This window comes from Coptis chinensis, chromosome 3 (assembly GCF_015680905.1).
Source record: "Coptis chinensis isolate HL-2020 chromosome 3, ASM1568090v1, whole genome shotgun sequence".
In the NCBI taxonomy this organism is placed as follows: domain Eukaryota; kingdom Viridiplantae; phylum Streptophyta; class Magnoliopsida; order Ranunculales; family Ranunculaceae; genus Coptis; species Coptis chinensis.
The window spans coordinates 71109113-71130797 of record NC_141458.1 but is presented as its reverse complement, the minus strand read 5'-3'; the positions used below and the strand labels follow the sequence as shown (position 1 = coordinate 71130797).

The window sequence follows — 21685 nt, the reverse complement described above, 5'->3', positions numbered from 1 at the left end:
AAAAAATTTAAACAAGTGATTAATATAATTTTCATATCTCATAGCTATGAATAGTTGCTAATATTTTTTAGAATAATTTAATATAACGACACCCGTTCGTAGAACGGGTTCGAAAGCTAGTGTTAGATATATGCAAGAAACCCACTGGGGTACTTACAATAGCTACAACTCCTACCAGTACCTTGGTTTTGGTTCGTAGGCTAGTCTGAGGACCTTAGAGTTGCAGTAACTAACTATTAGTCTTTCTTAAAAAGTTAAAATGATAGAAACAAAAGTACTTGGACTGATCTTAGTATTGTCTGTTGGCCTTCAACTCCATTCATGAGCTTTTTCACTGCCTCCCAAAATTTCTCTGATGTTCTTCGAAGTCCCTTCAAAGATGAAGCTCCTATGTTGAAACTGTTGAGCTAGTGATACCGGGAGTACGGCTGCTCTGAGTATGGTTTTGCTCCTTGGATGATGCTTTGTCTACCCGAAGTTGAATAAAATAAGAAATAAGAACAAAGAGGTGAAAGTATCATAGCTTAGCATACTTACGCAACTGAATTACCAAATCTAGACAGCATGATGGGAAATTGTAAAAGGATAGTACACATACAACTATGATAATTGCATTTGCATTTATGATTAACAGCGTTACTCCAATCCTATCCACTGCAAGTTTCTTCAAGACGCCCAGATTTCCTCCAGTGTTCAGGATTTCTACCTTTCACCAACTTGGCCTTCATATTCACAGGTGTCCGACGGTCAAAGCCCACACTGCTGTCAATCGTCTCCGTCATGCTTATGGGTCGGAATAAAGGGACCCCTAGCTTCATCCACCTGAAAAACCCTTTCTTCTTTTCCACGAGTTTCTCCATGTGTGCCTGCATTGAATTACATTGAGACTGAAGCCTATGAACATCCTCACGCAACTTGCTTAGCTCCATTTGCTGAGTATTAGCCTCACGCTTTGAGTGGCACCGTACTGAATGCTCAGTTATGGTGTTAGGACTTCGGATTCCAGTAAAGGAACCACTCCAATCAAACTGACGATTGATCTTTGCATGCTCAGACAAGAGAACTTGTATTACAGCACGGACGGGTAGACGCTCGTTTTGAGCAGCATGAAGGGATGCTTCAGATGACAGTTTCCGGCTGTCAATCAATCTGCACAGACTCTTTCGCTCTTCCTTTGATGCACCTGGGTGAACCTGCCAAACAAAATATTTCAGTACGTTCTCCATAAGTGAGGGAAGAGTAACAGAGAACTAGGTCTGGGGATTGTGCAAGAAGAATCAAGTAAGCAAAAACATAAATAAGTATGAAGAATAACCTTAAGACTAAAACGCGCCGCCGGTATGGATGCCTCAAAGTTAGCGTACTCCAGACACTGGCAGTAGTAAATAATTTTGAGAGGGGAGTTTTTAGACAAGTTATCTTGTGTTGTGTTAGTGTGTTTTGAGTTTAAAACCCAGGGTGACCTTGTGTGCGCCTTTTTTCTCACTTCACTATCCCTTACAAGCAGTGGCGGAGCCAGAAAATTGGGTGAGGGTGAGCCACAACTAGTCACTATAAAAAAAAACTAAAATAAAATAACACCCAATTTGTAGAATTTTTGTTTTCCCTTGCATATTTTTTTAAAAAAAAAAAAAAAACACAATTCGAATCCCATCACAAAAGATATGTAAATTTTGGAATTACAAAAGACTAGATTGCTTAATGAAATGATTTAGGAGAAAATAAATAAATACACGGACATTTAGCTTTGGAAAATTAAGAACTTGGGAAAAAAGTGCCTACAAATATATGCTTCTTACAAATATATATGCTTATGGAAACCACTTTAAAATTCCACAAATGAAAAAAAGCAATGAATTCTTTGGAATTGTAAGGAAAATAGTCCAAAAGGCATTAGGAAAAAACATAAGCACTTAGGGCACAATAAAGAATATTGTACAATGTTTAGACATTTTTTTTGGCTAAAAAGTAATTAATATTAATAGCAAAAAATAGTGTTACAGACTTACAAAGCGTTTACAAATTCTAGATTGGAAATATAATCCCCATGTTTCCGCTTTGTCAAAAATCTATAGTGGGTAAGCAAAATTTGGATTTTCAAGCTAGTTTGTTGCGCCAACATGGTTTATGATCCCACCATTGTTTTAAACTGTATATGTTTAGACACTTTGCTAGTATTTTTTTTTGTCGTCACTTTAGCGTTTATTTTAATTGTTTTCATTTTCATTCAATTCGAAATTCCAATCACTACCTTAAGTAGATTCAAAAGTAATAAATTCACTACAATTGACAATCAAAAAATTTATGCAACAAATTAAAATTGTAATGGACTCGAGTAACATTTCGATAGATCAATTCATTACATACAAAATTGAATTATAATTAATAAAATTCATTAACAAAAACTAAAAGAATAAGAGATTGGGGAATTAAGGTTTAGAAAACATACCAATAAATATACATATGAGTTATTGGGACGGAGAGTTGAGAGTGTTATTACTCTTTTTTTCTCTTTCATCTCTTTTGTTTTTCCAAACAAAGAAAAACACTTGCCAAAAGTGTTGTTTCTCAAAATACATAAAATTAGAGATCATGAGCTTTCTCACATTAGTTAGGGAAAATAGATTTTTATTTTGGTCAGTTACGGTGAGGTTTTAGTAACAAAACTGTATTCATATATATGGTAGTTACTTTTTTTGAGTATTATCCAAAAAAAAAAAAAAAAAAACTTTTTTTTTAAGAAGTTGAGGGTGAGCCAGGGTGTACCCTGGCCCCCCCCTGGCTCCGCCACTGCTTACAAGGGCACAAATTTATACACTTGTGTGGGCACAAAGCCCCCACACTCGAGTTGTACGCCTACATTCTTCTATCCACAAACTAATATAGAATTTACTATTTTAGCAAAAAAAAATTAGAATTTGGTTGGAACCACACTTCAACAATATAGAAATTGAACAAAATAAAACTTTATAGATAACAGTATTAATAAAGAAGATGATGTTTTACAAAATAAAACAAATAACAATAAAATAAATTACTTTTGATGATTGAGGATTGCAAATGCAATGTCCTAAAGACGAACACCTCTATCCGAGTGCTCACAGTTTTTCAAGTGTCATCTTCCCAAATACAACAATAAGTTACTTCAAAATCATCGCAGCACAACTTCGAAGTCCTAGCGAAATTTTTTTTATGGATTTTTGTACTCTCGTAAATCAACAAAGAGAAAAGATATGGACGTTTTTGTCACTCTCAAAAGTTATTTTCTCTTATTCAGAGATCATTGTGTTTAGCTTATTTGAATGAACAAAAAATAAGGGTTTAAATAAAACAAAAGTGCCTCTTCAAATATCTAGTCCAAAAGTCACTTTGTCTCTTCAAGCATATGTCTCTAACAGACAGAAAAGAAAATGACAGTTAAACGTATGAAATCCGAAAGTAAAAACTAGGTCCAAGACCCAATCATAGATTATTCAATACATTCATATGACTGTTATGTTCATAGATTATTCAATACACAAACGTCATTTCACTTGCGAGTCATTTGGTGTAATTGCCACCACATCCTTGGCGAGAATCTGGTGACTGGTGAAGGTGAAAAAACACTAAGAGGACCTAGGGACTGAGTCATTTTCCTACGGTAATGGTCGAGGCTATTTGGAAACTCTAGACGTACTTTCTTTATAAAAAATAAGGCTAAAAAAAATGTATGTACGTACAGTCAGATAGGTATCAATGGCTCGGTACAGCACATCATCTGTTGCTCGGGCATGGCTAGGCAGAGCTCCAGCAAGTGCGATGAAACCCGATAATGCCAAATTGGGATCAATAGCAGCCTCGGCAAGGTAGGAATCAACCAGCTTTGCTACCTTGACCAGAGCAGCTCCAGTTTTCGTAATGTCATCCATGTTAATGAACCTTCTAACCAAATGGAGAACTAGCTCGACATCTAGTACTGTCCCACAAGTATGGCTAAATGACGGTATCATAAGCTCTTTTAGAGAGGCCTGGTCAAGCTGCCATGATATCCTTTTCTCAAGATCTATCCGATAAGTTGGCTCAACTCCAACCATATTAGCTGTGCGGAGGAGTCTCAACAAGAAATTGCACGAAATTGATTCTTTTTCAGGAGGAAGAATTCCAACTAGAGTCTCTACAAAGAATCTTTTCTTCATCCATTGTGCTGTTACACTTTCCGGGGAATACTTAGAGCTGGTAGAAGTTTGCTTGGTCTCGTCTTCAGAGAGCTCAGGGAGCCACTTACAAGCAAAGTTTGTGATAATTGAACCGATCATGTCAGGTCTAACCCCTTTGGCCTTAATGCCGGAAAGGGTCTTGATGAAGTAATCCATGTCGAGAATACTTGTATCGTCGAACCAACATTCCACTGCAAGTTGTCCCATTGACATAGCAGTAATGGCAGCAGATTCTGGTGAACTAAGCTTCATCATTTTAGCTCATCAGTAGCTGGGAAATGTGAAGTGGTTGAAGAGCTGGAAGACACTGCTCTTTTAATAGGGATATAGGATATACTATGTAACCTCTATATATAAAAATGTTTACACAAAAAAGGTACTGCACAGGCAATATATTCCACTGAGATCATATGACTGATACACAAGGATTCTTACCGTTAGGAGGATTAGATGTACTCAATAGCTGAACAAGATAGAATTTACAGAGACGAGAAAGACAGAACTCAATAAATGCAGCATTTTATGCTATTGAAAAATCTGGTTTCGTGGGAATAAGAACAACGCTGAGGAAATTAAATTATTCTGGTCCTGCTGACCTCTCCATCACATCCATTTGATTCCGTTTTTCTGAGGTGAGTGTGAATGCAACTCCAGGAGGGTGAACAAATTCATTCTCCAATGGAAAATGTAAAACATTATCGCTAGATAAGAGAGGTTAGCTTGTATATGATAGTGGAAAGAGAGACGAGATTTACTTTAAGTAAGACAAAGCTCATTACAGCATCATTTCAACAAAAAAAAAAAGACAAAGCTCATTAAAAGCATTAGTATCTTATTCTCTAGGACAAACTGGCGAACAAAATTTCATGATAACACCATCCAAGAATGAAAGAACCTTATCTTTGTATAGCAAAATAAGGAACAAGAGGGTCTCTCTCTATGTTCCTGGCGTTTGTACAACCCAGCTAGTATCCAATAATCCGTGATGATCATATGTGTGTACGTACTACCAACAACCACCACAATAGGCCAGTAATGAACTATGCAAAATTATCTTATCTATCAGTGATATCAAATGAAATAAAAAACACAATGGAAAAATGATTTAGATTTCTCAAGAAGATGAATCTGTTACATTCTCTGTTTATATACTAATCCTAATTCAGTTACAAAATCAGTTGCAGAATTTGCTGAGCTGTCTAAGCTGTTACTTGTCTTGACTTCATTCTCTTGACTCATCTTGACTTTGCTTCTCTGCAGATGCCTTAATACCCCCCTTCAAGCTGAAGGGATTAGAGATCACTGAAAGCTTGGATAACAACAACTGAAATCTCTGAGAAGAAAGTCCTTTAGTAAATAGATCTGCCAGCTGATCCTTTGTACATAAATATTGAACATCAACAACTTTATTTACAACTAACTCCCTTATGTAATGGTAATCTATCTCCACATGCTTAGTGCGGGCATGGAAGATAGGATTATTGGCCAATGCAATAGCACTTATATTATCACAATGAATAAGAGGAGGCTTTAATAAAGGAATATGTAAATCTTGCAACAGAAGGCATATCCAATAAATCTCTGCAGCTGTATGTGCTAGAGACCTATATTCAGCTTCAGTGCTAGATCTAGCTCTTGTATCTTTGTGCAGACCAAGAAAGGAGATTATTCCCTAGAAAAACACAAAACCCTGTAATTGACCTTCTATCCATAGGACAACCAGCCCAGTCAGCATCAGTGTATGCTTGAATACCAACAGAACTTCTTGTAAACCATACTCCATAGTCAATGGTGCCTTTAAGATATCTGATAATTCTTTTTAACTCTTTGCCAAATGATGAGATCTAGGACAATGCATGAATTGACAAACTTGATTAACAGCAAAGGAGATGTCAGGTCTGGTCCATGTCAAATATTGAAGTGCACCTACTAAGGACATTTAATGGGTTCGCAAGAATATCACTGAATGAGAATCCAACTTGCAGACTAGAGGAGAAAGGAGTTAGTGCAGGTTTGGAATCTATCATATTAGCTTTCTGAGCAAATCATAGGTGTATTTGGTCCGACATAAGAAAATTCCTCCGCTTCCAATCCCAAGAAGTAATGAAGTAATCCTAAATCTTTCATGGCAAATGAAGAGCTCAATTGACTTATGACTTGTAGATAAGCGACTTTGGAACTCCCAAGAATTAGTATATCATCTACATATACTAAGATATAAGTGGTGACTTCATATCTTGCTTGATAAACAAAGAATGCACTGCTGAGATGTAGTAAAACCAATAGCTAGCAATGCTTGAAAGAGTTCTTCATACCGGGCTCTAGGTGCTGTTTTGGGGCCATAAATGGATTTTAGCGGTTGACACACATAATGTGGTTTCATAGGATCAACAAACCCTTGTGGTCGCTTCATGTATACTTGCTCCTTTAAATGTCCATGAAGAAAGGCATTGGAAACATCCAAGCTGCTTTGATTTCCCAATTAAAATTGATTGCAAGAGATAAAATAAGTCGATAGTGGTAGGTTTCACCACGGATTTGAAAGTCTCTAGATAATCAAAGCCATATTGTTGATTGAAGCCTTTGGCAACCAGCCTTGCCTTGTGTTTATCAATTGTGCCATGGGGCCCTTTTGCTTCAATCTAAACACCCACTTATTGTCAACTATATTCGAGGCTGGAGGGGGGTACTAGGATCCAAGTTCCATTTTTCATAAGTGCATTAGACCATAGCATCTTTCCAATCGGAATGTTTGATGGCTTGAGAAAAACAAGTTGGAGTAGGAGGAATTTCAGGAAAGAGTAACATGTAAAGCATGAGGTAAAGGATGTTTTGGTGTGTGAAAAGCTTTAGGTTTGAATATACCTTGTTTAGCTCTTGTTTGCATCGATGAGTGTTAGACACATTGCAAGGAGTTTGAGAGGGAACAATAGAAGATGAAGTTACTTTGTGGTGAAGATTGAAGCAGAGGGAGCGAAGGAAGGGGATGGCTTCAATTGAGAAAGAAATCTGAGAAATGGTAGGGAAAAGAGAAGGTTTGAGAACATTTGAGACAAGTCAATAGCATGAGATGATGTGGAAGTTGTTGATTTAAAAGGAAATTTTGTTCATTAAAAACAACATGTCTTGAAATATAAACCCGAGCCAGGAATCAATATGTAGACATTTGTAACCTTTATGGTTTAAAGAATATCCAATGAAGACACAAGGTTTAGATCTTAGTTCTAATTTGTTGTGAGTGTAGGGTTTCAACCATGGATAACAAGTACAACCAAAGGTTTTAAGTATTGAATAGTTTGGTTTTTCTGTGAAAGATCTTTTCCCAAGGTGAGACAAAAGATAAAGAAAGAGAAGGTCATTGATAAGATAGGCTGCAAAGTAGAGAAAAAGATCTACCCGGTATTTTGAATGAATACCGGCATTTGCGACATTAAAGTTCTAGACATATCCAAAATATGCACGTGTTTTCTTTCCACAACTCCATTTTGCTCGGAGTATGTGGACAAGTGAATTGATGAGCAATCGAGGTATATAGAAAATTTTCAAGTTGGTCACTCACAAATTCTCCTCCATTATCGGATCGACAATTTTGACTTTATGAGAAAGAAAGTTCTCTATAAAGGATTTAAAAGATTCAAACACGTAAGCAGGGATTTATATTGTAAAGGAAAAATCCAACAATACTTGGAATAATCATCAACAATAGTGGCAAAAATCTATTACCATTGACTGAAATTACTTGGAGATGGACCCCAAAGATCCATATGTAACAATTGCAAGGGAATAGTAGATTTTGAAGATACAAAAGGTTGTTTTGTAATCTTTCCTACAACACAATCATTACAAAAAGAAAATTTACTAGGTGACTTTGAACATCTATGGACTTTGTTTGAGCAAGCTTGTGAAGAATAGGGGATCGAGGATGTCCAAGTCTACTATGCCAAGTTGAACTTGATGCTTTATTTGAAAAAAGGTTGGAAGTGAATGAACTGATGAGATCAGATGATGGTTGCAAAGGATAAAGACCATTCTTAGTTTGTCCTTGGAAAAAGAATCCTCCCCGATGCCATGTCCTTGACAAAAATGCATTGGGAGTAAAAATAAGCATACAATGATTGTCGAGACAAATTTATGTACACTAAGGAGATTGTGTTTTATAGTAGGAACATGCAAAATATTTTTAAGATGAAAGACATGTTTAGAATTTGGAAGTATGAAAAAAGTAGAACCATTATGAAGAATTGGCAAACCTTGTCCATTACCAACCAGCACTTTATCTTTGCCTTGATAATCTGAATGAGAAGCCAGATTGTTAAGATCCGCAGTAAGGTGATTAGATGCTCCGGTATCAGCATACCAGAATGAATCATTTTTCTGTGAAGTGGAAGCTTGATGTGAAGGTATGAAGTCATGCTGGGATGAATCATTATGTTGATAAGAACCAACTTGATTAGTATTGTAAAACCGAGAATCTTGATGAGCACCGGTGATCGCGAGAATCATTGAACCGAGGTTCAATATCATTGAAACTTGCAAGCATGGCAAGTTTGGCGGGGTGGTATTCTACCAATGAAGGCGTGGATTCATTCGATTGTAGACTTGATCCAAAGCTATATGACCAAATTTATTACAGATTTGACATTGTGGTCTTGAGGACCCAGAAGTTGGTGCAGAACCTTTGTTATAGCCTCCTCCACTTCCATTACTATATCCATTATATCCATTAGTATATCCTCCTCCATTTTGATAACTTGAATTGTTTCCAATATTATTGGAATAACCTCTGCCTCTATATTGACCATTGCCATAACCCTCGCCATTTCCATAACCTCTGCCATTTCGGTTCTACCAATTCCTCTATTTGAATTATAAGCTCCTCACGTTTGACACATTGAAAGTGCAAAAAGGCTTGATGTATCACCTTTCGGCATTGATAAATCCTCTAGTTCTTTGTAGAATTGTAATTTCCTCATTTAGAAGTAACCCATGTAACTTTGGATCATTGTTTGATCTAGTTCTAATAGATGTGGTAAATGAATTGTATTCATCGGGTAATCCTCTCAAAGTATGATATAGCAAGTCGAGAATCTACCACAGGTGATCGATCTTTGCTAAACTATCGGTGATAATCTTTATCTTTTGAAGATTCGACCATGGATGATTCTCCTTTCTTTAAATCTTGTAACCGATTCTTTAATTGCATAACATGTGCTCTGAAATTTATCGAGTCGTTTTCTAATGTAATCCATAAATCTCTAGCGGTTGGTAACCCCACAACATAAGGCAAAATTTCCTCGGAGACAATGTAGCATTGATCCAAATTAGAAAACATTTGATCTCTTTTAATCCAAGCAACATAATTGGAATTAACAATATTCATAATATTTCCATTATTATTTGTAAGAAATTTGGGTGGAAGAGATTACCATCAATGAGACCCATAAGATCATAAGTGTTCAATCTTGGTAAGAATAATCGCTTCCACATCAAATAATTCTCACGTTTGAGCTTGAGAGGAACCATGTTTGCGATGTTTTGAAATGAATAAGAGCTGGATTGGAGCGACAATTGGAGCATTGAATCTGTGAAATTAGAGCTTTGATTTGAAATTGAACCATAATAACCATGATGTTGATTGAATTGTGAAGAATCTTGATGTTGTTGATATTTGAAACCCTTGATTGATTGAAATTCAAGTGAGAATTTGTTCTTGATGATGATTTTGAAGAAATGGTGCAATAACATTGAAATTATTCATAGAAGCTTGATTTCGATTAGAACCGGATTGAGAGCATCGGCATTGATTTGAGGATTGACTTCATTAACTTGATCATTGATTTGAGGAATTGGTTGATTTTCAACTCCATTGATTGCTAAATTGAGATTTGATGAAGGTAAATTGGTTTGATTTGTTCTTGTCATCTTGATTGATTGAAATTGAAAAATGAGAATTGAGTTTGTAGGTAGAGGCATTTTTAGCTCGATACCAAAATGAAATAAAAACACAATGGAAAAATGATTTAGATTTCTCAAGAAGATGAATCATTACATTCTCTGTTTATATACTAATCCTAATTAGGTTACAAAATCAGTTCTTGAGAATTTCTTTAATCAAAAAGCTGTTACTTGTCTTGACTTCATTCTCTTGACTCATCTTGACTTTGCTTCTCTGCAGATGCCTTAATAATATCATCATATACTTCATCAATCATTTAAGGGTTAACTAGTAGCACCACCCCCAAGACGAGCCAATTAGGATTCCCCTTACTAAATGGAAATTAGAATCTCCCCCAAATACACAAAAAAAACACACGGTCAACCCAATTTGATTTTTAATTTTGTGTGGGGGAGACCCTAATTTCCCATCTAGTGGGGGTTCCTAATTGGCTGGGGAGTAATACTAGTTAACCCATCATTTAACCAGGTCTGTTTTTAACCTGGTGTATTTACTGGTAACTGTGGTTAATGGCTCAGTTCGCCCAGGAGTTGAGTTCAATTGTCTCTTTCACATTGCAGTCCTGCCTAGCACATGCTCTAGGTTTCTTTGAGCTCATATATCTTAATGTAGTCCTACCGTATTATTGTTTATTTGTCAACTTACACTGGTATTTAAGGAACTCATTTTAATCGTGTTGATGAAGGGAAAAGAAGCAGGACGTTCGTGCAGTCAACTTACCGTTGTATGACACTGAAAATTTTGATCAGATTATGGGCATCGATCGGTAATTGTTCAGTTGGTTGCATGCCTGCTTAAGATCTCTTTGATGCGGAATCTTCCGCATTTTCGTTTGTAAACATATTAATTAGTCAGTGTCAAGTAGTCGGAGTGAAAGGGTGAAAAAATTTATGTTTTGGGATTGGGAGTTTGGGACTTGAGTAATATCACTTTTACTGAGTTTTACGGTCACTCCTTATTATCAACTTGAAGGCCTCTGACACTGGTACGCCCAAGACCAGGCCTTGTTGTCCTTCTGATGGTTACTCTGTGAAATAAACTTTCTTTAGTTGTTCAAATGCCAAGAAAATATCTGATCCCGAAGAGTAGAAGCACTGCAGCAGTGTTTCCATTCTTCAGTGGCGCACACTTTTTTGCTATCCTTGCAAATATCTCTGTAAGTATCTGAAGGACCAAGCCGACGTGCTAAACTCTGCTCTTCTGTGGTTGGTATATTAGAAAATAGATGACAAAGTCATGAAGGTAGATTAACACAAACTTGACAAGGTATCGTAAGAGTGTAGACTGTAGAACATAGTTGGATGACTTGGGTCCGTTGTGAAACTAGAAGGCATGACCAAGAAACTTTAAAGCACTATAACAGGTCGAGCAAGTAGCTTTAGGTTCATCTAACTGCCTTGGCTATGTGCAGTTGGAAATATCTAGTTTCGCTGATTCAAACTAATCAAACAAACAGTAGCCTTGGATTGAATTCTTCACTCGCCTGCATGTCTAAAGCTCTCTAGTCGGCACAGATGCAAAGAAACCAACATGGTCTTTCTGGAGTAACACTCGCACACCATACAAGCTTTTTAGAAGACCTGATAAACTCGACTCCAAGAGATTTTTGTGAATAGGGATGTTCACACTCTTATGTTTAACAAATGCCGTTCCATTACAAAATTAATTTGACTCCCAAGTTTTAAACTAGTCTTCTGTCCCAGCATTTAAGCAAAGTAAAGTCTCAAAGCAACTCTCAACAAATGGTATATATAAAAATGATTTTGCACCCGGAAGTCCGGAACACGCAAGGCTGCATTGTCTCCTAAACTACTTATTCAAGCTTTGGAGCAATCATTTTCCAAGCACCTTTTCCTCATAGGATCTTTGGGAAACATTTTCTTAGAGATTTGTACACGTGTATCGTGCGCAGTCAGTGTCTCCTATCAGTGGCACACCATTGACCGCAAAACATTCACAACAAACTCAAATCTAAAATCTACTCAGCATTTTGCATTCTTACATCGTTTAATATCTTCCTAGAGGGCTGTCTGTATTAAAGAGAATTGCATGATTTTGGTAGTCCATCTATCTCAAACAGAACTTCAGTGACACTAACCACTCACAAGCACTCAGAAAACGTCCATTTCACACCAATCAGACCCTGATGACTTTGATAGATCACGAGCCGTGATTGCTTGCTGTGCAGATATCAGTTGGCATGAAATAGGCGAGTGCAACAAATGAGCTTGCATAAGTTATGGCATGGACATCAGGTATATATAATTATATACTACAAAGGTAGTTATTCCTCTCAATGAATCCAATGAAGCTTCCACAAAGTTCATAACTCCAAGAGTCTACAAATAAGTAAAATACTCACTTTAAAACCTACCAAAAATAAATTAATCAGGTGCATAATACCTGCCTCAGACTGATTATTACTATCCACTGATTAAATCATCTAAAATTATTCCCACTGTCACTAGTAATTTCTGTTCCTTGAATAATTGAATGATATTATTGGGACCCACTGCTAGACACGTCACCAGCCACAGCAGAACTCCTCTCACTACCCAAAGACCCATTACCTGTTCCAAGTGATAGATTAGTCCCGTCCTGAGCCACAACTGCTATTTTAACAGCTGCTCGCTTCTCGAGCTCCTCAAGTTCTTCATCCTCCTTACGCAAGGCTGTGAACTGGGAATCCAAAGACCTTGCTGCACCCAACCATGCAAGAACGATAATCAGGAGCACTCCACCAAGGTATGGAGTCGAATTTGCAAGTGATCCAAACGTCAAGATCATAAACTGCTGGATCAAAGCTCCTCCAGACTTTCCCAATGGGTTGCAGACAACATCAATTGCTGCCTTTCCTTTAACCTACAATCAAGTAATATAAACAGATGAGAAGAACTGCATCAGCAACAATCATGAACTAAGAAGGTTCATTAGTGGTACACACCTTTGTCTCTTCATCCAAGGGAATATAAGCCATTTCTTTGCAAGGATCAAATAAGCTGTACTTTGCGCTCTTACTGAAAATATTCTGCAATGCACCAACATATACAGCTGCGAGCAGAGGAGTCAATCCGAGCTGCCCAATGACAGGTGCCAGTGGGCCTCCAAATATAATCAATGAGAAGAAACCAACTCCAGTAAGGAGTAACACTGTCGGTGTGATCTTTGCTGCTACTCCCCACCCGTATTTGTCAAATATATACTGGCTAAGCAACATCATCGTGAAAGTTGCAATGCCAGTGGCAGTTGAGAAATCACCCATAAAAGCAGAGTACTCATTGGGGCTGGGAAACTGCACAAGCGCAGGACAGCAATAGGAAGTGGTAAGAGAAACTGTCTGCAAGGAAAATTGAAAGGTAAAAATCGTCAAGTTTTCTTTACCTGAGCCTTGAGCTTTGATTTCCAGGTAACCTCAACAAGGTTAATGCTAATACCATACGCAACCACCAATGTGGCAAGATCTCTGACATATCTTGAAGATACTAAAAATTTTAAGCTTTCCATGGTACCCATCTTTGGCTTTGCCTGCAAACAAAATCCAACAGACCAATTAATTGTGGGATAAAGCTCAAGTTTTACTGCATTCTAAATATTATCTGGAAGCTTTAAAATCATGGACACATAAATATGTTTATGTGTACACACAGCACAAGAGAAGGATTAGCAGTACAAAGTTTGTGAATTAGACGTATATCTGAATTTCTTGTGTTTCACATATAATTGGTATTCAACTAAACCATGGAAACAGATTACTCTCAAACTGTAATACTACAAGGTCAATAGCTTTAAGATATATCCCTGCCTTATATAATTGTTAAATAGAACTCAAGTTCGTAGACTATCCAGATTCCAAATTCTTCCACATATTGGGCACCAACTAGTATAAGAATTGTAGCAGCTGAAATAAGAGGCATGCATATTATTAAGCAACAAGAGTTGTTGAAACCTTAGAGTTCTACTATAAAAAAGGATATGAAATGAATGCTCATCTTAGTTTAACCAATTTGCATCAGATATTGGAAATCACAGTTGCAAACTCTTCCTAACTGAAACAAATGCCATTTCAAGTATACTCGCATAATAACTTCAAATTAAGTAAAGAGGATATAATAACAGAAAATGTTTCCACAACAATAGAATAGCTTTCAAAATTATCAATTCAATCAAGGACATATTATGCATGACTCTAGGTCTTCCCTTTCAATTTCAACTTGCAAATTCAAAAGTTTGACACCAGAAGCCATCTGTTTAGATTGGAGGTCAAAAGTCAAAAACAGACAACAAAGAATATGAACAAGCCCTTGTGATCCTTACCTTCTTTGCACTCTTACGCTCTGGAAGAGGTACATAAGCATTCACCCACCAGTAGATGAAAGAGATGATGCAACCCATCAGCACCACAATGCTCATCATTCCTTTCAGGGAGACAGCCCAACCATCAACTCCAGGACCCAAAGTTTTCCTCAGCTGGGAGAAATACTTCACGGTCCGGCCTGAGAAAATGAGGGCAATGTTGGCTCCAAGACCAAATAATGGGTAAAACTTTTTGGCTTCATCAATGGTAGTTATCTATAAGAAAGAGACAGCAACGACATTATTGACAGCTTTTTATATAGAATATCAGGAATCTCTTCAAAAGAAGTACACCATGTAGAACTCTGGTTAAAAGCTCATTAAAAAGCCCATACACAATAATAAAACTAAAACAGAAGAAATATTTCGTGTCTTCTAGAACAGATTACAAATTGCGCTAAGTGAACATTTAATATAGGGAAATTTCCCTAAGATACACCAACAACCTCTAATCCAGAAAGTCAGACAAAAGGTATTCGGGCCTTGAACATTTTATCACAAACTTGTCACTCAACATAGAGATATATATTGTTCCAAAAGATTTATTACTGTTTATTTCAGCAAAAAACTTACATAACTCATAGTTAGTAATTACAAACTGACAAGGTTTTCATTTTTCTATCATTTACTCAGTCATGTGCTTAGTTTAACCATAAGCAATGAAATGTTAGAACCAAATGTGACCTTCAAACAAATATTACATGACACGTATATGAATGTTGAGGCCGTGCTTGCCATAACCAAATGCAGTTGAGCAAATTCTAGGTTGGTAAGCAAGACCTCGATAATACCACTTTTCTCAAGATATAATATACACTATGCATGCACATTAGTATTTTCGACCAACATATCGGTCATTTCAAAGATTAAAAACAATTCTTTGGATAAAAATTAAGAAACGGATAATTTAAACAGAATGCAAAAACAGCAGATAATAGTCGAAGGTGATAATCGCCATAAACAAGCTCTAGTTTATGCAACAGTACCACCAGCCACTGTTAGTATATACAAGTCTATGACAGCCTTACAACCCTTGGATTCAACATAAAGTAATTTATCAGGGGATGAACCAATTTATATTTTCATAACGAAAAATAAATAATACAATATATGAAAGGCAGTGAATGATTTTTAATACAGAGAACTTAATAACTAGTCAAATCAGAGTTCCAATTCAGCCCAATAACCTTTGACCAGGTGATTAGGGAATATCAAAGATTCAAATTGACTAGTAAGGGAGAGATGAATACAAATCCATGGAAATAATTAAAATAAAGAGGTCAACTATTGTTTTCATTTTTATCCACCTCTATTTCTTTGGAATCTTGAATTGGTAAATATGCAATTAACAGAAACAAATAATTGAATTCAAAATAATTTTTTTTATTAAAGAATTAACAACATCAAATAATTGAATTCAATATAATCTCTTTTTTTTTTCCACAAAACTCCAAAAAAGGAATATTTTCAAGCCCAACAAAACCATACTAATCAGATGAAAATCCTCATCAATCATCCAACACAGAAACAACAAATTACTCCAACAAAAAGTCCATCCATGAGTAAGTACTAAAAATTCACAACAATACACAAACATAAACATATAAATTACCAGATCAAAACTTGATTAATTGGGCAAGTAAAAAAAAAAATCTCACCTGATTAGCAAAACCCCAAAACAGAACTGAAACCACCACACTCCCCCACAACTCAGCCATGACATAAAACAGACAGAAACTCCATATCCTAAGAATAGCAATCGGACCAAGAAATCGCGGCCCAAGTGTAGCTAGAAGCTTATCAGCAAGAGCAGTAGGGTGAAAGACATTGCTTAAAGGATAGAAAACAAACCCAAATGCTCCAAAGAAGGCAATGAATGGAAAGATAACAGTATAAAAAAGAGCTTTCTTTGAAAGAACATTTGATAGCTTGTTATACAAAAGCATGAAACCAATAGCCATTGGCAAATTCACCCAAGTTTTAAGAAAGGGTATAATCTCAGCACTACTCCCTGGGGCAGTAACAACCAATACATCTTTTGTGTCTCTTAGAATAGTATAATTGAACAGAATACAAAAGAACATTAGCCCAAGTGGTATAATCTTCTTTAGAGTCACAACCTCAATACCCAGAAACTTATTAGGCTTCTCTACATCACCTAAAAAAGCTTCCCCACCAGCAGCTTCTGCTCTACAAATACCAAAGTTTCTACCTTTTTTAACAAACCCATGTGTTTTCAACACTACTGACCCCCCATGGAACTTCTGAAACCCGTCAAGAGATAAAGAAAAGGGTTTGTTTATTGTTTTGGTATTAAAACGTTGTTTAAGATTAAGACCATTTTGTGGAGTTAGAACTCCCCTGGTGGTTTTGGGATTTGAAGGAAGAGAAAGAAGTCCTTTTGTTTGTAGAACAGCTTCCATGTTTATTAAACTTCTTCCAACAATCCCAAAATCCAAACTTTTTTTTGTTCAAGAAGAGAACATGTAGAGAAACAAGGAAGGAGATAGGGAGATAGGGTGGTGGAGATGCCTCTGAAATATTGTATGTTTATATATAGTATAGTTTTTTATGAATGAATGAAGAGGAGAAACTCAAACAAGTAAAAAAATAATAAAAATGGTTTTACACTTTTACTTAAAAATTATAGTAATTATATAGAGAGTAATGAAAACTGTTTATGAAAGTTTTGAGGAAGAAGGAAAAGTGAAATGTGAAAGAGTCAAGCAGAGAAAAAGGATCAAGAGGATCATGTGTGCCACTGTGCAAAGCGCACCTATAAGGAGTAAGGACCATGTGAACATTAATCTTTTTACTAGCAAAGATATTTCTGTAACACATTCACTTTCTTTCTGATTTTGGGGTTTACAAACTTAATGCTTTACCTTTTTTTTATATTAAGGTGTAATTTTTCTGACCAACAAATTAGGTAACATGACCTTATTACAACCTCTACATTATTTTACCAAAAAAACTCCGCATTGTTACTTTGCCCTTCCTAAAGTCCAATAAGCACTTTTGTGAAAAATAAGTTGTTTGAGTTCATAGCAAAAATCTAGCTCATTTTTATTTTTATATAGGAATTTCTAACATGGTAAGATCTAGGTAGTGGATGACTTTTAGTTTGAGAACAATCAGACAGATACTGAAATTGATATAGGGAGTCGTTGGTTGACTCTACTATAGGAACTCTTTGTTGAGTGAAACAAATGGTTAAACTCAATTTCAAATGTCTGCTACTAAATAAGGAAGCCAAATAAGAATTGCTCTTAGCCTCCTATATAAGGTCAAGAGATCAAACAGCTCCAAGTTTTAGATAATTCAAGGTCCAAACAGGTTTTACACATTGTCAAATTGAACTATAAAACCTATGAACACTTTCTTGAAAGCATCTCCAAAGACCAAAGTGGTCCTTATCAGTATAGCATGATGTTAATTGATTCTGAGCAGCTAACGCATTTGTATGATTCAAACACCTGAGTGTTGGGCTTGGGCTTTGCAAGTTTAAGTCCGCTTGGCCTCCTAATTTTTTGAATCAGCTCATCGTGCGGGGGTGAAATGAAAGAAGCAACAACTTTTGTTATCGATCAATGTAGCATTGTTTTTGCTTACGTGCTGCTTTGTTGGAGATATAATCTGATTCCACGAATTGTTCATTCATATATTAAGTTTTGGAGGATTGCAATTAATAATTGAAGTGATTAGAGAACGGTCAAAAACACGTTGGTATTTTATATATTAAGGGACACTACTATGTTTCCATGAAACTTGGTTTTGGTAATGAATCATAAATGTGTTGGTACTTGCCTACTTGGTGGCCCTAACGCACCTGTGAAGTAAGGCAAAAGCCAATGTGTTTGTTTAACAATAGAATGACTTGAAATGTCTCCAATCACATATACTGTTTCAAGTAGAGTGATTAGGATGCACGTGTTTTTATTTGTATATACTAGACTTTGATGCGCGCACTTCATGAAAACTATAGTTCTTACTTCGTTGTAGCTTTTGGGTGCACAGTGTTCACGATTTCAAACGGAATTTTGAAATTCCACCTGATATTTCTGTTTAAGAAAAAACGGAATTGAAATATCAAAAGTGTTAATTTCAAAGTCTGGTCGGAATATATCGGAATTTCAATTGGATTTAAGGCAGATTTCTGATTTATCAACAGTTTGGAATTCTGAAAATTTCCAAATCTCAAATTATGTGTGCCCTGCGATTAAGACTGACGGTTTATCATGTTCACTATCTACATAGTGATTTTAGAACTGATACTGTGATTTTTTGCTAGATAAGTTATCTATTAGAAGTTGGTAAAATTTTTGGGTATGATATGAGACTTGGGTTCGAACCCTGCTAGCATCAATAAATTACTAATTTTAGTTAAAACAAATTTGCCAATAATAATAATAATAATAATATTGTAGTTTCTATTGAACAAAAAAATAATTTAAAATATAAAACAAAAGTTTGTTACAATTATTCGACAATGACTCCTAAAAGTGGTGTAGGAAACGCCCTAACCGTCATTCATGAATATTCAAGTTAGCATCCTTCTCCCGCTTAAATTTGTGGTGGTCTTCCATCAAACTAACTAGAACTAAAATATTTTTCAATCTGGACTATTACATTTTTTTTTCCCCATAAAGTCACTTTCTATGTTTTTTAGTGGGGTATCACCCTCCTACCCGCTACATGGGTAGCTCCTTAGCATTCCTGTGTTTGTTTTATTGAATACTTCAGTGAAGACACTATTTTGTTTCTACTATAGATCTCTCTCAAATCACCTTTCCGTACAACTGGTCCTTTCTCCACCAATATTACTCATGATTTTGTTGAAAAAAAGTCAGTTCAATTCAGTCTCCTACGACACGTTTGTAATCGCAAGGCAAGGCAAAAAATATCGTTGAGATTTATGAGATATCTCGTTTTTTGGAATACACGAGATAGAAATATTTGATATATTTCTACCGAATATTGAAGCTTGTTTTTGCCGATATATATTGCAATTTTTTATATATAAGATATAAATTGTCGACTTTGATTGATTTTTATTTCCGATATAATCGATGATATTTTTGATATTTTTTGATATATCGATATACAAAATAAAATTTTGTTTGGTCAATAAAAAAATGGATATTTCCAATATATTCGATATATCTCGTTTTTTTTGGGTACACGATATATTGTCTGAATTTGATATTTTGGTCTTTGCGTAATCGATTTTTTTAAAAAATAATAATATTAGGATATTTTGGAATTCTAATTAGAATTCTGATTTTTGGAACTTTTAGATTTCCAAATCCTAAACTATGATCAAACATGGCCAAAGCACTTGAAATTATAGTTTGGGATTTCAGAATTTCATAAATCTAGAAAACCAAAATTCACAATATTTCAACCCATATCATATATTTTGATTTCAATTAATTTTGGAATTATCAATATTTCAACTCTATATTGTTTTTTCCGTTTTTTTTTTAAACCATAATATTTGGAGTAATTCCGACATTCCGTTCGGAATTGTGAACCCTACTTGAAAAACTCATTTTTGTATGTCAAAAAAGAGTCCCCCCCACCAGTCTTCAGTAAAAGTGTAAAACCAAGAGATGCAGTGGAAAACACGTGTAAAAAGCCTGCAATAAGGTCTTCTGAACACACGTAATTCTCAACTTTTGAGCTTAACTTAAAAAGGACAAGCACATCACCTGATTCATTACATGGTTAAACCCCAATTACAATGTTAACAGAGGAAGTTTCGGAAAAAGATGTAGACCTCAAATGGTACAGCCGTACAGGTGTGCGACTTGCAAGTGATTGAAATATAAAAGCTTATCATGGCTTCCATGAATTGAATGTAAAGATCTCTTGAATGCAATCATCCTCGGCTTATTACCTGACAGTGATGTCGATTGGCTCCACTAGAATAACGGTGATTTGTTGATACACGATTCCACGAACAATGTGGTTAGTGAAACCTCGTGAGTCTCCAGACACGTTACCCAAAACGTCTACTCCAAGGACTCAGGATAAGCCCCGTCTCATTTTGTGATGATTATCACTGAAGAATACATTCTACCGGATATTCGGTCATTGGCCAGTACCACTTGTGCTACAAGCCGATTTTCACTTCTCTATCAAACGCATACCAACGAACGTTAGCCCTAGCATAATGTTATGATTTGGTGGTAACTGACGTACTGTATACTGTTAGTGTGTTTTAGACACTTAAACCACCTCTATAAAATTGGAAAAACAAAAAATAAAAATAAAACCTAAATGGCTTCTTAAATCAAGATCCAATAGTCTTTCCTTCTTCATTTTCTGTATACGCAAAGTGGCAAAACCACGTCTATTTTCACTTCCCGTCCTAATATTATTGTCAATCTACTATCACCTTTCTCTATATTAAAGTAGAGTACATCTTATGTGGACTATCTATTTCCTAAACATCTCGTAAGGAAGTTTTATACAACTCTAATTGCTAAATTAATTCTAAAAAATTATGCTAATAATTATCCGTCATTGAATTCTTTGCAAAAATTTATGGGATGTGAGTTTTATCTCCAATTGCTAAACCAATTCTAAAAAGTTATGCTAATAATTATCCGTCATTGAATTCCTCGCAAAAATTTATGGGCTGTGAATTTTAGAAATGATTCCGTCCATATGGCCGGGTCTAAAACCTTGCATATATACTAAAACAGAAACCTCTAAAATAGATTTTTCTCTCTCTTATGTAGCACTCTAATATGAGATATAACATTTTCTCTCTCCTATGTGGCACTATAATATGAAATATAGTTTTTTCTAATAGCCTTCACATGGAATCTCTTTGAAGAGTTTGAATGTATTTGTAATTCTTATATTTGGAGAGTTTGAGTATAATTCTAATTTTTATATATTTGATCAAATAAAAAAAATTGCGAAAAAAATAGGTGATTTGTAGAAGGTAATTTCTTATTATGAATCAAACACTTTTAGTGTTCAAATTTTTATATATTTGATAAATTGTTAAAAAATAGGTGATTTGTAGAAACTAATTCCCTATTACAAATCATATGTGTGTACCATACATTATATTTCCAGTCTAAAGTGTACTCGAACCATGGACCGGATATGGGCCAAGCAGTGGACCAGTCCAGTGGCTGTCTAGATAAACACTTTCGGATCGTTC

At 35.7% G+C, this 21685-nt stretch overlaps 2 protein-coding genes and 1 long non-coding RNA gene across 4 annotated transcripts; 1 reads left to right on the top strand and 2 right to left on the bottom strand.

Annotated features, from left to right (window-relative positions):
- Nucleotides 1-220: 220 nt before the first annotated feature.
- LOC147510649 (root phototropism protein 3-like) lies at nt 221-5082 on the bottom strand. 2 transcript variants are annotated; one of them, XM_086602555.1, is made up of 3 exons: nt 3720-5082; nt 599-1193; nt 221-468 (listed from the first exon to the last, which is right to left on the bottom strand). In XM_086602555.1, exons 1-2 carry the CDS (start codon nt 4449-4451, stop codon nt 648-650), a joined length of 1278 nt encoding a protein of 425 aa, XP_086458681.1. In that variant the 5' UTR covers nt 4452-5082; the 3' UTR covers nt 221-468; nt 599-647. The 2 variants fall into 2 exon arrangements, with proteins under 2 accessions (XP_086458681.1, XP_086458682.1); XM_086602556.1 differs by lacking the exon at nt 221-468 and having other exon boundaries at nt 507-1193.
- Nucleotides 5083-10388: 5306 nt separating this feature from the next.
- On the top strand, nt 10389-13016 carry LOC147510648 (uncharacterized). The gene is made up of 2 exons (XR_015218980.1): nt 10389-10734; nt 10838-13016. It is a non-coding gene; the product is annotated as an uncharacterized LOC147510648 (long non-coding RNA).
- On the bottom strand, nt 12411-17198 carry LOC147510647 (plastidic ATP/ADP-transporter-like). The gene is made up of 5 exons (XM_086602553.1): nt 16164-17198; nt 14467-14721; nt 13534-13677; nt 13097-13444; nt 12411-13014 (listed from the first exon to the last, which is right to left on the bottom strand). The coding sequence occupies exons 1-5, from the start codon at nt 16926-16928 to the stop codon at nt 12652-12654; spliced, it is 1875 nt and encodes a 624-aa protein (XP_086458679.1). The 5' UTR covers nt 16929-17198; the 3' UTR covers nt 12411-12651.
- Between the last annotated feature and the right edge of the window lie 4487 nt (nt 17199-21685).